This window comes from Cornus florida, unplaced genomic scaffold (genome assembly GCF_030987335.1).
Source record: "Cornus florida cultivar Cherokee Brave unplaced genomic scaffold, ASM3098733v1 CherokeeBrave_3.0.0_Hap2_Chr06, whole genome shotgun sequence".
Taxonomy (NCBI): Eukaryota; Viridiplantae; Streptophyta; class Magnoliopsida; order Cornales; family Cornaceae; genus Cornus; species Cornus florida.
This window is the reverse complement of record NW_026775576.1, coordinates 61,390,768-61,408,884: the sequence shown is the minus strand read 5'-3', so window position 1 is coordinate 61,408,884 and position 18,117 is coordinate 61,390,768. Positions and strand designations below refer to the sequence as shown.

The 18,117-nt window shown below is 37.6% G+C and overlaps 1 protein-coding gene across 3 annotated transcripts in view; it reads right to left on the bottom strand.

The window, feature by feature from the left end:
- Positions 1–18,117, bottom strand: part of LOC132311676 (protein ILITYHIA) — a 64,927-nt gene that overhangs the window by 29,473 nt on the left and 17,337 nt on the right. For all 3 annotated transcript variants that reach the window (XM_059809708.1, XM_059809709.1, XM_059809710.1), the window contains 14 exons: positions 14,883–14,959; positions 14,728–14,764; positions 14,482–14,648; positions 13,973–14,153; positions 12,221–12,298; positions 8,221–8,340; positions 8,061–8,120; positions 5,857–5,982; positions 5,670–5,769; positions 5,410–5,579; positions 4,418–4,720; positions 4,209–4,325; positions 4,003–4,104; positions 3,766–3,915 (listed from right to left, as the gene is read on the bottom strand). In XM_059809708.1, coding sequence (XP_059665691.1) covers positions 3,766–3,915; positions 4,003–4,104; positions 4,209–4,325; positions 4,418–4,720; positions 5,410–5,579; positions 5,670–5,769; positions 5,857–5,982; positions 8,061–8,120; positions 8,221–8,340; positions 12,221–12,298; positions 13,973–14,153; positions 14,482–14,648; positions 14,728–14,764; positions 14,883–14,959 — 1,788 coding nt within the window. The remainder of the gene's footprint in view (positions 1–3,765; positions 3,916–4,002; positions 4,105–4,208; positions 4,326–4,417; positions 4,721–5,409; positions 5,580–5,669; positions 5,770–5,856; positions 5,983–8,060; positions 8,121–8,220; positions 8,341–12,220; positions 12,299–13,972; positions 14,154–14,481; positions 14,649–14,727; positions 14,765–14,882; positions 14,960–18,117) is intronic.

Genomic DNA, 18,117 nt, shown 5'->3' with positions numbered 1-18,117 from the left:
AGCAACAAAATGAAACTACAACACACAGATGGAAAACCAATACCCTCTTTTCAGACATCAGTGCCTCAAAAATAAATGATATATGCATACAGATAAAACATCTAAAAGCACCATACAAGTGATAAGGAAGTAGAAAAGGAAATGAATAAAGATGCCTCAGAAATCAATATCCAGCATTAATACCATATGGAATACCAAACTCAGAGACAGTTAAAATTGGCATCAGTTTGCCATAAATGAAACCCCCTCTACACATTAAAGAAGATGGATCACCCAGTTCTATATCAATTTTAGGCATCATATTTACAATCATTAGTAGTGCTCAAGGTTCCAACTAGCCAAAAGTCTATTTACCAAGCCTAGTAATAATTCCTGCAATAGAACATATAATAGAATTTTAAAAACAAGATAAATTGCATGTAGCAAGCTTCACAATCTGTAAAGGTTGGACTAATATACTAATTCAAAATTACAAGGCAACTTGGTATTAGCTCACTGGTCTAGCTCCATGGCACCAAAAATGAATCATTTTATAGAAAATGTAACGAATGCTAGCACCTTAGGGCCATGATATTCAGGTAGAGTGGAAATCAATCATACAACAAATCAAGAATCTGAAAATCTATATTCCGTCTTAGATATTTTTCTTTTATTATTTTATTTTGTCCTATTTGTGGCCAAAATTTAACTCAAGATTCATGCAGTGGGGAACATTGACCTTTCATTTCTTGTGGGCTCAAGAACAACCTAGAGTCTATAATTACGACAAAAAAGGCGACAGCCTTAACAGTTGACTTTACAGACAATTTATTGATCTTGTTGAAGCATGACAAGAAAGAATATACTAACAGAAGTACAAAGAATACGTAACAGAAGGCCAGTATTGGTAAAGAAATCCCCAAAGGACCACAGTCCACAGGAGCAGTAAATGCACATGACAGAAACAAAAGCACACAAGATTTAAGATAACAATTGAATTTTAAAGCTAGTCCGGTGATGGAGACCCTGAGCCGAGTGGTCTACGCACTTACTATAGACATAGATGCAGAGGCTGATTTAGGATTTATTTTATTTTATATTTTACATTCCTTATTTATTTAGAGTTTTATGTAAACTATTAGAGTCAATGATTTAGGGTTTCATGTTTCCTAGTAGATCCTATTATGATGCCTATAAATATGGGTGAGCGATACATTGTGAAGGCATTTTTCGTGAATATTGGTTAATTACAGAAATTATTATTTAGATTTCTTCCCCCTCTGTTCTTCTTCTTCTCCCGAGATCAATTTTGGTATCAGAGCAAAGATGCATATAATTCTCTACTGTTCACAGCAATCAAAACCATCTTCTTCTTCTCCGGAGATCAATTTAGGTATCAGAGCAAAGATGCGCAGAATTCTCTACTGTTCACAGCAATCAAACCCAAACTATTGTTCATCGTGTTCATCCATCTTAAAACCCTAAACCCAAACCACCGCCAGTCCCTACACAGCTTCATCCTCATACCTAAACCCTAATCGTTTAACTACCAAACCCTAACCCCACTGTCGCAAATCCCAAACTCACATACCCAATCATTGTTACCAATCCCAAACACACAGCAAACACCCAACCCTCAACCAAACCAAGCCCCAACTCATCACATCGTATCTCACCATACCCAAACCACAACCACATCACCAACAGCCGGAAGCCATCATGGGAATCGTATCGCTGTCCTCTCCATTGTTGCTTTTTGTCGTCATCACCAAAATAGTCACTGCTCATCGCCGGATTAGTTTGCTGGTCGCCACCGTGTTAGGTCTGCTGCTCTTTGTCGTCGTCACTGGAAGGCCACATATAGAGCCTAAAGCTTTTGATTGTAGTTCATTTGGGAAATTGCAAAATATTTATAGCCACTTTTGGGTTACCTCCTTCACTTGGGATCTACTTAGGACTTTGGTTAAGGTACGGTCTCTTCACTTGAAAATTGTTCAAATACTTTATATTTATTTGGTAGTCAAGAAAATTTGCAAGGTCCTAAATGAAATCAATTAACTTTTGAACCCTTTAAATTGTTTATTTTCACATAACCACATAATGTTTTTACTATCACTTTATCCACCTTAGTTTTGTTATTATCACCTTACGATGTGTTTGCGCCTAAATCCCTACGCCTTGAGCATGAACATTTAGTATAATTATTTTCATGGAAATGTAAATTCCGGTTTTGCATCGTAGAATTTAATAATTTAAATTACTTAATTCAATTTAAAGTCAAATATCGGCACACCTTCCATAACCATTGCTTTATTTTATTCCATTAAGTCACCATGAGTCCATGACCATTGGAGTTATATATAATGCTCAAACTGCAATGGACGAGAGAGTTCAAAACATAGAACAAAACATGAATAAATGGCATCTATAAAGGACTCAATAGCACAACTCAACAAGGAGGTGGCTAAAATATCTACATCTAAGTCGTAATGACAATCACCACAAGAATCCAACTGAGGCTATCAAGCCCCATTGTGGTCTTCTCCATCTGTCAGAGTCATCTAGAACCCCTCAACAAAGGGATTCTAATTTAGAGAGAGTCAAGCTCCAAATTCTAGAAGGACTCTACCACATGTTCAACATCGAGTCACAGATCGTAAGTTTCTACAGTGAAGACTTTGTGGACTTAGCTGACTCTGAACAAGTGTCTGAGGATGATCGCAAGGATCATCAGAGACCTTTTAAACCCCAGGGTGGATACAAAGATGGATGAATTTGATACAATGCCTTCGAGTGTGACTAGTTATTTGGCTTGTTTTGAGAAACTTATGATGAGATGCATGGTAAATGAAGAGCCATAGATCATAGTAGCAAAATTCATCAATGGATTAAAGCCTGAGCACGAGAGAGAAGTCAACTTACATGCACCTGACACATTAAAAGAAGATTATCACAAGTCTTTAGAGATTCAGAAATGCTATAAGCTTCCTAATCCTAGACAAATGACTTCTCAAGCCAGGGAGTCCCAACAAACAAAATCAGTTTCTTTCAACAGATCTCATTTGACCATACAATTTGGGACAGCTGCCTCCATAGGTAGCAACAATTCCAATCAGAGAGCTAATACTTTCATGGGTAAGGAAATTTCAATGTCTAGCGGCCCACTCAACCACATGGTATAATATTGTCCACTTTGGGCCAGAGCCCGCACGGTTTTGCTCTTGGGTTTAACGCCAAAATGCCTCATACCAATTCGAGTGACACACCTACATATATAGCACTTTCCCTTTCCACACCCAGGCGTTGTGAGATTGTGCACTTGTAACTCACCCAGTGTGGTAGCCTGCCAATGCCTCTTGCACCCGCCCACAAGGTCGCCACAATCACCCCCCCTTTGGGGCCCAACGTCCACCGTTGGCCACACTTCCGGTTGAGTCAATCTCTGATACCTTTAGTAACGGCCCAATCTACCACATGGTATGATATTGCCCGCTGCGGGCTTAACCCTAAAAGCAAAACCGTGTGGGCTAGGGCCCAAAGCAGACACTGGCAGGCCCAAAGTGCATCCCAAAGCAGACACTAGCAGGCGCAGATGTAGAGGACGATTTAGGACTTATTTTATTTTATATTTTACTTTCCTTAATAATTTAGGGTTTTATGTAACCTATACTTTATATATTTTACTTTCCTTACTATAGGCCAACTGAACTTTTTTTTAAGAAGAAAAAAAAAACTAGATATATATTTTGTTCAACTTTGAAGATAAGATCAGTGAGCATGCTGTACCTTTTCCAGATCATGCAAAGCAATCCAAATGCTTGTTGCAACCTCAACATTCTGAGGAAGAGAACGGCTAGCAACAGCTGGGATGCACTTTATGGCATTTAAGCAGGCTATCCTTACATGAACATCTTTGGCATAAACTCCATAAAGAGCCTGTAGAAAACATATAAAGAAAAAATGGCATGAGAAATATTATCAAAATAAATTGCAGAAGTGACTATAGATAAATATAGTACATACAGGTGCCACTTCATCCCGTTGCAGACCCAGAGACAACTCATTCAATGCTGGCCCAACAGATCCTTTATAAGCAGGAATAACCCCAAGAACATGATAAAGTACCTGTAGAACAGAAAATGGGTTATACAGCAAGCAAATAGAAACAAAAAAAAAAAATGACAATCGAAGTAATGGCCAGAATGACAACTGGACGAATAAGTCTTAACTGATAGCATTCGAAGCCTAGGTAGGGGTAATATGGGATCCATGTGCAGAAAAAGAATCCGAAGAACATCCTCGTGGAGTCCAGTCTTCTTGGAAGATAACAGTATCCTCTCCATTATCTGACCAAAAAAATTAATTAAATTATAAAATTAGTGAAACTGTATCAATAAACAGATAACTAAAGGTCTCCAAACATAGTAGGTAAAGTTACCGGGAAAACAAACGTAAATGAATCCACGGGAAGAGGTCCAGTTTTACAAGAAACTGATAATCCATTTACCACCCGCTCAAAAAGACCCAAGGAGGGCCTTTCCTTGGCCTCCCCTTCACCAGCAGATGGAATTAGATCCCATAGAACACTAACTTCCTCGCTCACAATTAACCGCAAAGCAGTAGCAATGTCAAGGGCCCAATTACAGAGAGGAGGTGCAGTACATTTGGAAAGCTTCACCATGGTTTCATAGGCCACATCACTTACTATTGGCGAGCGTAATAAAGGTTCGACGAACTTAACCTGAAATCAGATGAAATATAAATGAGAAGTAAAGCAAAAGAACAAATTATTGCTCAAAGGATAGCAACATGTCTTAGAAACAACAATGAATGAGGACCATCTATTTTCTTATAGGAGTTGGGTCAACTATTCAGTTAATCCTACAGTCGGATTTTTAGCAAATTATAGTTTTTTTTTTAAATATATAAAAAGAAGAAATCATTAGTTATGTTAAATTGGCTCGGTTACATTGGATTTGGGTGTATGCCTAGATCTCAGACCTCACTAAACCCAAAATCTAAGATTACAAGTGGGCAGACCCCAGCCAGGGAGGGGGATATAATTTCTTCTCAGTTTTCCTCCAAATGGAATAAATACAACTCACATGGGCTCTTGCAATAGCATTTCATGTCAATCGATATTGACAACATTAGGCTGGACCAAATAAGACAAAGTGGAATGAAATGGTGATTTGTAAGCACAGATATAAAAGGTCTGTTTGGAACAAATAGCAGCTGAAATCACAAAAAGTTCCCGACACAATATATAAGTCTATCAAAATATAAAAGAATGAAAATAGAAAAAGAACAGCAAACACTCATGAATGATCCAATACCTCAAGTGATTATTCTGACAGGGTGTACTTTTTTTCTGAGCATGAATATGGATTATGGATTATTAAAACATAAAGTAGAATATGGAAGACAAACCAGGGAAGGTAGTTCACTGTGCGCAAAAACAGGATTAGCTACGACCATCTCCCCCAGAGCTCTCAGCAACACAGAAAGATTTTTTTGTATAGACATAACCTTCTCGCGTATGCATGCTTCCTCTCTAAGCTGCAACTCACGTGCCTCTTCTTTTGCCGTCTTTCCCTTATCTATATGGATCAAAAATATTATTAAAAAGTTACAAAAAATAATGTCAGGCATTTTAAGAAGACAGGAAAAGGACTGCAATGATGACATGCCAGTTTTCTTTGTTGACTTCCCAAGTTCCTTTCTGCCCGCACCAGTAACCTCTTTGCTCGCAGGCTCCCTCTTTACAGAATGGTTGGAGCTGACATGATCCTGAAGCCAAAACAAGCACAACCTTAACAAGTAATGTTGATATGAAATTATCTCAAAATCAAATGAAAAATATGCACACACAATCACCATGTCATCGTTGTTCTCATACATCCGGAAACGGCCTTTGGCTTGTTTTGTGTTCTTAACAGCAACAGACTCCGCAATATAAACACCTTGTTCACTAGAAAGTGTCCCGTCAGGAGTATGAAAGATCTGTAATGATACGAGGATGATACAAGAAAAGCAAGAAATTATATAGCAACCCAATACGATTAAGATTAAAATACAACACTTGAGACGACAACAAAATAATCATCCCACTTAATATTGGATCATTCATGAATCTTGGTTTCCATACGAAAGGCTTTTAAGTCTTAGAAATCATTGTATACTCCGACATCTTCATAAATTAGTATGCATTCGTGATAGAATTGGAAACCTTTATTTATAAGAATGTAACATGTAGGTTTCTATTTACGGAATGACTTGTCTCAGTCATTATAAGTAGAAGGGCTGAATAGGTTGATGTGTATGACACAACGAACATAGTCAAGAATATATTGTAGAAATTACAAAGGCCATTATTGTAATTTCTCCTTATTTGAGTAGACTTGAGCCTTAATTAGGGTTTACTTCGATTTATCCCACTGGGCTATAGGGACTAAAATCTGGGTATTTTGGGTAATGATTAGTGTAAGACATTGGAACATTTATTCTCAAGATGGCATCTATGCTAGGTCATTTTTGTTTTCCTAGTTGGCACTCACACACACATGCCTCCACTGAGACTCAAACCCCCTTTGGGAAGTAGGGCACCGCTAGGCTACTGGCCTGTTGGTTATGCTAGGTCATTATTGACTTGATTAAGCTTGATCACAGAAATCCAAACGATAGTTTTGATGAAATGTTATATATTTATTAAATATATTATTTTCTCAAAATAAATGTTTTATGTGATCAAATAGAATTGACCAAGAAGTCAATAATAATGGATAAATTAGTGATTGCATTGATGGCTTTATTTGTCAAATATCCTAATTTAGCATAGAGGGGTAATCTTGTAATTTAACACTTGAGGCTTTTATTCAGGGGCGGCTCAAAATAATTTGAGGCCTTAGGCAAAAAAATATATAAGTGGCATTTTAATATGCAATATATCAATATCAAATAATTTTTCACTAGTTATTAATATCAACTAGTAGTAAATTATGTTTATTTAATAATCAACCTTCTTGCTTTTTGAGACGTAAAGTTACCATAGATTTTTGTATTCAAGTTTTGCTAAAGTTTTTTTTTCGTAATATATAATATAACCCATCAAATAGATATATAATCAATAATTAATCAAGCGGGTGCAGAAAAAAAAACATGGAAAGAGGGGAGGAGAAAAAAAAAAGGTTAGATAAGGATAGAAAATAGGAGTTAATTCTTGTGCCCACTATTAAATCTCTCCTATTGTTTGGGGTCTAATAATGAAATAAAATTTTTATGGAACTAACCATATAAGAAAATAAAAAAATTTGGGTTCTTCTGCTATTGGTTGGGGTATAATAATATAAGGAAATAAAATTTTAGAAAGGTAATAATACAAGGATATAAAAAAAATAAAAAATAAAAATTTGGGGGGTGGGGGGCTTCTCCTATTGGTCAGGGTCTTATAATATAAGAAAATAAAAATTTTAAGAAGGTAACGATATATAAATAAATAAAATATTTTGGACCCTTAGGTGATAGCTGTAATAAAAGCAGGGCTGCCTAGAGCCTTAGGCAACTTAGGCGATCGCCTAAGGCCCCAAAATATTTTACAGTGATCACGAGCCTTATTTATCAGTCATATTCTTCATACGTACTTGTGAAAGGAAAAAGGCACGTGATCACTGTGAAAAATTGTTCATTGTGAGGTGACCGAGTGCAGGTAAGTCCTAAGATATTGGAGTTGGAGAATAGTGGAAGTCAAAGTTAAAGGAATGGCAGGTGAGATATCAAAAGCACTAGAATCGACTACACACAGAGAGAACGGTTTCGAATGCACAAAAACTTGAACCATTTCTCTACGCAAAGGATTGTTCACCTAAAACAGCATAGTCTCCATGTTTTTTTCTAGCTAAGATTTTCTATCTAAAAAATTGCAGTGTCATCTTTTCTGTCTTGCTTTTATTTTTTTCGTTACTTGCTTAAATTTAACAAAAAAAATTGAAAACAGAACCTAAAAGTGCACAGATATATTACTGTTTCATAAACCATTATGTACAAATAAACAATAGCGTGTGGTAATTAAACAAACTTCCCACCTGAATGTCATTTTCGGTAAGTGTATCATGTGCATGACGGTCTGGAATAATTTTTAAGTGCTGGAAAAGTGAACAAAAAAGTTACAGTAAGCATTAACCAAATATTATCTAACTGCAGCTTTTGACAGAAAACCTGTCAGAGTTAAAACTTGAACTCAACCTTTTCAAACTCTACATAGGTCTCTCTGGGTGTTATAGACATCAATGTCGAAAAAGTACATATTGCAGCTTCTTGTTCAAGATAATTAGCACTCATCAACCCCATTGGTCCAAGCAAACTCTGCAAATTAAAACATAACCATCTAAGATGTTAATCACAACGCATATTGTAAGATCATCCTACAACCACAGGTACACAAAACAGGGGTGTTCATGAAGGGTAAAATTACAGGTACAACCACAGGTACGCATAAAGTGTACTACCAAATGAGTTAGAATCATATCATTAAAACTTCTTTCTCAGTATACCCACCTTTGATCGCATATCATACTTCAAACGATGACACCACAACAAATGTCGGAAGCTTATTTAGCAATTATGTCGAAATGGTGCTATATACTGTGAGGGTGCTACTACCTCACATATTTCAGCTATCTCCAATTAATGAATGATGTTGAAATTTTTAAATTGTTTGAACTAACTGTTAGAAAAGAAATCTGCAAGGACAACTATGCTTACAATACACAACGTCAGCAACTCAAAGGTCATGTTCAATAATTTGAGTTTAACTGAAATTAGGATTTAAGATGGGTGAGTGGCGTTAATTGCATTTGCCGGAAGTTGGAGGTGACACTGAGGTGGACATTAAATGAGGCGAGTTGTCAAAGATTGTTCACTCATGTCCACCTTAGAGCCATAAATGCACCACTTAGAAGCGTTATCATCCAAGTTAAAGGTGGCAAAAAGACACAACGAAGCCAAAAACAAAGTAGCATCAAACAATAAGAAAAGATATGAGTGCCTTGTATGCAACCAAGGACACAGATTTACAAAGAACCAAATGGAGAAGAAAGATTCATGTAGCAGATTCCAAAAAGATACCATCGTCAAGTTTAATTCAAGGTTGTCAAAATCGGGATTCTACATAGAATCGTTTTGGACTCGGTAGAATCGGATCGTAAGATTCTACCAACATGTAAAAAAATAATTCAAACTAATTTCTTAAACAATAATGTGTAAAATACAGCAATAAATACCCAAAAAAAAAAAAAAAAAAAAAAAAAAAGAATAATTGTATAAAAATATTATTCTAAAGTCCGAATATAATATAAAATAAAAATCAGAATGGAAAAATAATTCCAACCGAAGTGTGATGGGCATTTTTTGTTTTTTTTGGTGGAAGGTTATACAAGTTTTATAAATAATAAAGAGATATATGTATATAAGCTACAGTTTGAGCTGAAGCAAACTGGCCCAAAGGCCCCAAAAAAATACAAATCAGTTCTAGAGGAGGATAATGATGCCCCACCAAACAAAACAAACAAAATAACAAAAGCGCACCTAATTGTGCAAAATAAATCTTTAAGAGTGACTTTGACAGCAACACTACCGCATGCTTGTCGGAAACCAAGAAAAAAAAAAAGGATGATTCCCTGGTTTTCTGTGATCCTGATGTGTCTCAGATTAGATATTTGAGGTGTATCTTGGCCTGTTTTTAGGCTGTCTCCGGTCTAAAGGTTAATGTGGCTAAAAGTGTGCTTGTTCCGGTTGGTGATGTTCAGGATATCTCATCTTTAGCGGCAGCCCTTGGGTGTAGGGTGAGTTCTTTTCCAATTCCGTATTTGGGTTTGCCTTTAGGGGTTTCCTCTAGAACGGTGGGAAGTTGGGACCCTATGATTAATAGGTATGCAAAGAGATTGGCAAGATGGAAAAAGCAATACTTGTCAAAGAGGGGGAAAGTTACGCTCAAAAAGAGCACTTTATCGAGCCTTCCCACATTTTTTATCTATGTTCCAAATTCCATGCTCTGTTGCTGCTAGGATTGATAAAATTCAAAGGATTTCCTTTGGGGCGGAAGAGGAGAAGAATTTAAGTATCACCTTGTCAATTGGGAACAAGTCTGCAAGCCAATGAAGTTTGGTGGTCTTGGTATCAGAAGACTAGTCCCCTTTAACCAAGCTCTTTTGGGAAAATGGATGTGGAGGTACGGGAGGGAAAGACATCGCCCTTGGCGAAGGCTTGTTTCATGCTAATATAGGGAAGAGAGTGGTGGTTGGTCTACTCGTCTGGTCTCTCTCATGAGAGGAGTAGGAGCGTGGAAATTCATTCGGAAGGGATGGGATGTTTTTTCCACTCATATCAGATTCAAAGTTCGTGATGGCAGGTGCGTACGCTTTTGGGAGGATCTTTGGTGTGGAGACCGGCCTTTATCTTGTTTATTCCCCAGATTATACAGTATTGCAGTTGATAGACATGCCTACGTAGCAGACTGTTATCGGCTTGATAGTAGTGGAATTACGTGGGACGTGCAATTTCGACACTCTTTTCAGGATTGGGAGGAGGACGAGGTATATGTTTTTCTGGATCTGTTGTATCGACAGGAGACAATTGGCAGAGGTTGTGATGATATGAAATGGATTCCCTCTTCCCATGGTTGCTTCGAAGTTCGATCCTTATTCTTATGTCTTTCTGATTTTGATATAGTTGATTTTCCATGGAAGACTATCTGGCGCTCTATGGCTCCAACTAGGGTGGCATTCTTTGTTTAGACCGTTGTATGAGGTAAGATCCTGATGATTGATAATCTAAGGAAAAGGGGTAATTGTCTTGTTAACTGCTGTTGCCTTTGCAAACAAGATGGTGAGTCAGTTGCTCATATTCTCATGCATTGTCCTGTGGCGAAGGATTGTTGGAATCTTATTTTTTGTCTGTTTGGTATGCGTTGGGTTATGCCTCATTATGCTAAGGATTTGATTCGTATTTGGAGAGGATGTCCCGTGCATAGTGCTGTTCGCGATTATTGGAGAGTTGTACCACATTGTATCTAGTGGTGCATTTGGAATGAGAGGAATAGTAGAATGTTCGAAGGGAAAGAATCATCCACGGCGATTCTGAAACTCCATATCATACGCTTTCTTTTCAATTATGTGAAAAGAAAGTCATGCTCCTCTTCCGAAGATTTAATTAATTTTTTGGCTTCTTTGGGGCCTTAAACCCCGGTTCCACTTTTGTATAAGGGATGTGTTCCCCTATTTCACGTCTTTTTAATTCAATTATTACTTATCAAAAATATATATATATCATCATCACTTAGTCCATCGGTCTAGGTGGCGGCAGAGATGCAGCGAAGCCATTTTCTCATTCCTTCATAGCCAGGTGAGCCTCCAATCGTGTCGCTTTGCAAGATGCTTTCTTATTTTGTATCCCAACCATCAAAAGAATGAACCAGCCAACAAAAAAAGGTCTCAAACAAGAAATCAAGTAGAATCAGTGGAATCGCATAGAATCGTGCAATTTTACGATTCTACAAACGATTCCACCAATTCTACATATGATTCTGTCAAGGAAAAGATTTTATTGCGATTTGGGTTGATTTTGGGGGCTGGGATCGTATAATCGTACGACTGTACATTAGAAAACTATCCTTGAAAAACAGAATATGTACGATTCTACGATCCAAAATCGGGATTTTAACAACCATGGTTTAATTGAGTATCTTTACATTAGAAAAGAGACATTGTATTTTTAGAAAGAATACAGCCTCCAATAAATTTAGGAACAATATTAGGAAACCAAAGGATTTTATAATAACTAGTATCTCCAACAAAACTATCCTCGAAAAACAGAATATGCTCCCCAACTAAGGAATGAGAAGGCTTAAAAAAGAGACCTGATAACACATTATCAAGCCCCCAACACCATAACATCCTCAAACAACATCCAAATCTAAACTTGGATTCCAATCATACAAATTGTCTTCAAACATACTTCACACATTATTCCCATAAATAATGTGTTTCTTCATTTTCATTCAATTCATGGTAATTACAAACAAAATCCATTCTTCAGAAGTTTATTCGCTTGTGATCTACACCAGAACTATTTCCAATTTTGAGTCAGGAAACTGTGCAAGCTACTAGCTATATAACTTATAAGGGGGCATACGTATTGCATAACTTCCAAGGACTCTTATTATCTGTAGTTATAATGTGTAACTTACCTGGCACAAATTAGCCATGTTGACCGTAATAAGGCTAATGACATCAAAGCCAAGTGTTTGCAAACACTTCTGGAGCCTCTGCATGGAAGTATAGCCAAAAACAGAATCATCAGACATAATAGATAAATTATCAAAACTGAAGATGTGTCCATGGAAAGAAAGCAATTAATGGCAGAATAAGTTGAATTTAACACACACCTGATACAAAGAAAGTGCACTGATTAAATACACTAGTATTCTGATTTCTACTGGAATTTTGCTATATCAAATTTAATTATGGAAAAAAAGAACTTATTGTATAACTTGAGTTATTGATGTGCCATGTCCCTTTCCTTGATCTTCTCCTAAGAAACCATGTCCAATTAGACGCCAATTCATTTTCTTCTATTTTTTTCTAATATAAAAAAAATTAAAAACAAAAACAAAAAAAAACAAACAAACAAACAAACAAACAGGAAATAGGAAAATATCATTCAGTGAGCTGTAGTCCTCTCAGAGGAAAGTATACCATGTCTAGCAGCATGACTTCCACAATGGAATACACTAAAGCATCAATCAATTCCTTTCAGGAAATAAGATCTGCAGCATAAACAAAATCTCGATAGCAACAACCAAATTGCTAAGAGATGAATTATTGCTAACAGGAGTGCTATTTTCATGGCAGCAGAAAAGTGAAAATCACTTTGATCATCAATCATCCTATTTTTTCTTCTTTACATATGAGACCACACTTGCTCTACTTGCCAGTAAGCTAGTGTAAGACTTGCACAATAACAGACTTGACAGACCCAAGATTTAGTGAATTACATAAATAGGAAATGAATTCAGTTTTCTACTGTTTTCTTTCCTTTCCTGGAATATAATTATTTTCATTAGGCAATAAATGTAAAATATATCTTTGGGGAATTGATAACAAAATAATTTCCAGTGGATGAAATAATAATAACAATAATTCCTAGCTTCACATCCAAGGACTGCATACAGTCACCAAATATATAACAATCCTTTGTGACCAACTGATAAAAGAAAGAGAAGGAAATTAAGTAAAATCCACAGCAGAAGATATTTTGATCCTCGTCTCCAAATATATCCAAACATTACAAGATGGCTTATACCTAAATGATTCTTGTGAGTAGAACTAAACCCTTGCAAATGCCAACATCTACGGTTCCACAGACAATAAACATAATAATAAATTAATCAAGTGATGAGTATAGCTTCAAGGTAATGTATTTTTTTCTTTAATCACCAAGGCACGTGGCCTAGTGATATCTCCTCTCCTTTTAAAGTGAAAGGTGGATGGTTCAAGTTTCCCCAAGAGAACTGTGGGAGTTATTTTCCAGTGAAAATTGTGGTAAGCAACAGCATCAAGGTAATCTAGAAACAAAAGACTGAACATCATCGGTATGCGCTTTATTACAAACAATTTGTAAATTCAAAAACTAGCTCCTGTCAATTGAAGTTCTGCACTCCTAGTTCACATAAGCCTTAAAGATATTTCAGGTTTTTTATCAGAAAATATATTGCATGCATGTACCCTTCTTCATTCTAAAGTATACTGTTCCTTACATATTCTTAAAATTTTACTGTCAATGCAGTCGTATATTACTAGATTCACATATGCTTCTTTGCGGACAACTAAATTAAGAACAGTTACTGATCAATCATAGCAAATGACGTTCAAGGCAATGAGAAAGACTAAGTGAATTCAAAATATCTAATCAAACTCTTTTAACAAAGAAAGAGGGTTACCCTCCACACAGTATCTCGTTTTGCTGTACCAACTAGACAAGGATGATGTGAGCAGAAAATAACTTGCATAATTACAGTTGGAGAAGCAGCCAAAACTGAAGATGATATAGTAACTAGAGCCTTCACCAAAACCTCAACAGACGGAAGGAAAAGAACTTGAGCATCCAACGAATTTTCATCACTAAAGACCCAAAAAAGTAAATATCAAAAGATGGAAAAGTTAAAAGAATTTGTGGAACAAAAAATTATACAGAAAAATCTAGGACTGCAAAGAAATAAGAAAAGTGAACAACACAAATATTTGTGCCATAAGATTTTCTCTTACTAGCATATGAAACAAATGAATTATACTGCAAAAATTATCATTAATCGAAGAGATTTTATCAGGATATCAAATATATTGATTACCAGATGCAATTGCTTCTCCAGGGGAGGATAAAAAGGAGGAACACTTTGAAGTGCCAAAGACGAACAAACTAAGAAAGACTCATCACAAGTACGAGTAATACCTTGTCTTCAGAAAAAGTATCTTTTCTCCAACAACAGAAAGATAATTTGAAAATTCAAGTAATAGAGCTTCAGATAATTGTGGAGAAGTAGCAACAATCTTTTTTGTAGAATCATAAGCCTCCCGACGGATGTCCCAGCTTGGATGGCATAGTAAGTAAAGTACAAACTGCACCATATCAAAAATCAGTTAAAAATAAAATTCTTAACATAGACACGAGGTCCAAGCAAAACTACGCATTGTGCACCTGCAATAGTGATCTCATGGGTACAGTCTCCAACATTCTGCCAAAAATTTAAAAAAAAACTAAAATTACACAAAATTTAAAATATCAGTCTGAAACCTAAAAATAGTTGCAAGCATTTAAAATTGCAATTTATAGATACATTACAAAATTTGAACCTGTGCGAATGCTCCACCAGTAGCACCTTGAGAAGATCAATACATGCCATACAGTCCTCAGCCGGCAGTTTAGAAGCCTGCATAGGAAAAAGAATATACATTTGAGAATTTGAAATTAGAAGTTGTTTCTAAAAATAATTAATCACAAATGTTGTGAAGTTCAATGTTGATGGTGATACATAAAATGACATGCAAGAAATAACAGCAGTTCTTCAAAGAACTACACCCCCGCACCTTCCCCACATCCCCCTAACCGCACACACACACAAACACAAAAGACCCAAAATGTATATTTGGAAAGAAGGGGAGGGGGTTTAAGAAATATGGCAACTGGTATGAAGTGAAAGTTGAGAAAAGAGACCACACATGTTGAACTTGGCAGTTTAAGTAAAAAAATGTTGATCGAACAAAATCCATCTTATAAGTGCTAACCACATAAGAACGGCTGTTACATAAGAAGAGCAGCTCAAATCATTCACTTCACCCCCTGTTATAACAAAGTTGTTGGAATTCACAGCCATAGCAACTGTTACAAAGCAGTGAACGACACTCTTGGTAATGAATATGAAAATCCGTTTCTTTTGTCACACAATTCTTACATTTTAAGCCAAAAACCAGATTTCCAACTACCACTCTACATACTTAGATCTAGCCTCAAAACTTGAATCGAAACTTTGGCACTTTCTTCAATCAGTAAAATTAACATATTGACAATTTTCATTCTTCAATTTATTTATGTCCGATTATGCATAAGTTATGTTTAAAGTTTTTTTTTTTTTTGATAAGTAAATATGTATTAGAAAGCGTTCAAAAGGGGAACGTGTCCCAAGAGATGTACAGAAAACGAAAAAAAGGAAAAAGGAGACCTATGGACCCAACGACCCCAAAGAGTCCATAATCTCATCCAAAGAAATACAATCTCTCCCCATACCCCAACTAAAAAGAGAGCAAAGAATAGCAAACTTCAAAGCCTGATGGAGATCCCCTCCCAATCAAAAGATCTTCGATTGCGTTCTTTCCAGAGACTCCACCAAATACAAAGGGGAGTCACCCTCCAGAAATCACGGACACACGTTCCCACCCTTTGGCCCCTCCAACCATTAATCAAATCCCTTGAAGTCCGGGGCATAACCCACTGAACACCAAAAAGACTTAAAATGAAGCTCCAGCAGTCGTGAGCCACGGGACAATGCAAGAGAAGAAGATCCACAGACTCTCCATCATTCATGCACAAACAACACCGGTTAACGATGACTTGTCTTCTCTTCCTCAAGTTGTCCAAAGTCAAGATCTTGCCCCAAACAGCAGGCCACACAAAGAAAACCACCCTAAGGGGAGCCTTTGAGTGCCAAACCGTTTTCCACGGGAAGGTGGAGCCTCAAAACCCTAAAAGCCGGTAAAAAAAGGACCGGACTTGAAACATCCCCTGTGGAGAAAGCACCCAAGTCAAGGAGTCCAAGCCAGTGTCGTCCACCTCCTGCCTATATAGAAGATCTAGCAAACCAGTGACGTCATCCAACTCCCAATCCTGAAAGGATCGTCAAAACTGCACATCCAAAGACAACCAACCGCTATCAAGGCGATGGTGGTCAGCAACCAAAGCATGTCTATCAACAACAATCTTGAACAACCTTAGGTACAAACAAGACAAAGGACGGTCCTTGCACCAAGTATCCTCCCAAAACCAGATATCCCTTCCTTCCCGAACTCTGAATCTAATGTGCTTAAAGAACTCATCCCAACCCCTCCCAATAGATTTCCAAACCCCCACACCGACAGCAGACCTGACCAGCCTAGCTGACCATCCCCCCCTCTTCCCCAAACCGACAAGAAACAACCTTCCTCCATAACCTAAGACGTTCGCTACCGAATCTCCATAACCACTTGCCTAGGAAAGCCCTGTTAAAGGGGGCCAATCTCCTAACCCCTAGGCCTCCCAACCTAAAGGGCCTTGCTCCCATCGAACAAGATGATACTTAAACTACCACCCTCTACCGCCCCACAAAAAGTTCCGTTCAAGTATCTCAAATCTTCCAACAACAGAAGAGGGAATCTGGAAGAGCGAAAGGAAATAAGTTGGAAGACTGGATAAAGTGCTCTTCACCAGAGTAACTTTTCCCCCCTTCGAAATTCCACCTAGCCAACTCAATCACCAGGTCCTAACTTCCCGCCCCCCTTTACGAGACACCTAAAGACAAGCCTAAATAAGAAATAGGGAAGGAGCTCGTCCCACACCCTAAAACAGCTGCGGGAGACTCCACCTCCTGAATATCCCCCACAGGGACAAGCACACTCTTTCCTATGTTAACTTTCATCCCAGAGACAGCCTGGAAGCAAACAAGGACACGTCGCAAATATCTCAAATTATGACACCTCTGCCTCACAAAAAACCAAAGTGTCATCCGTAAAGAGCAAATGAGAGATTTCCAACTAATAAGTTGCGTCTGAACCAATCTTGAAGCCCCGCATGAACCCCAAGTCCACAGCCCTCCTCATTAACCTACTAAGAGCCTCCATAACAATAATGAATAGAAAAGAGGAAAGAGGGTCCCCTTGCCTCAAACCACAAGAATTGCCAAAAAACCCGGATGGAGACCCATTAACCAACACCGAGAATCTGACAGACGAAACGCAAGTTTCAATCCATCGCCTCCATCTCTCTCCGAAGCCCATCCTCTCTAACATATAAAACAGAAACTTCCAATAAACATGATCATAGGCTTTCTCGATGTCCAGCTTGCACAAAACTCCAAGACTCCCGCTACTGAGCCTAAAATCCACACATTCACTAGCAATAAGGGCGGAATCCAGGATCTGTCTACCCCCAATAAACGCATTCTGAGATTCTGAAATAACTTTGTCCAAAACCTCCCTCAATCTTAACGCAAGGCCTTTAGCAATAAGCTTATACATACACCCAATCAGACTAATGGGTCTAAAGTCCTTTACGTCAGTTGCCCCTCCCTTCTTAGGGATACGAGCAATAAAAGAAGTGTTCAACGACTTTTCTAACCTCCCATTAGAATGGAACTCATGAAAAGTGCCCATAACCTCCTGTCTAGCCACCTCCCAGCTCTCCAAAAGGAATCTCATAGTGAAACCATCTGGACCTGGAGCCTTGTCACCATTACAACTCCTCAATGCCATAAGAACCTCCTCCTCCGTAAAGGGTCTCTCAAGCCCATCCCTATCCTCCACTGAAATAGAATCAATATGAAAACCATCAAGACTTGGC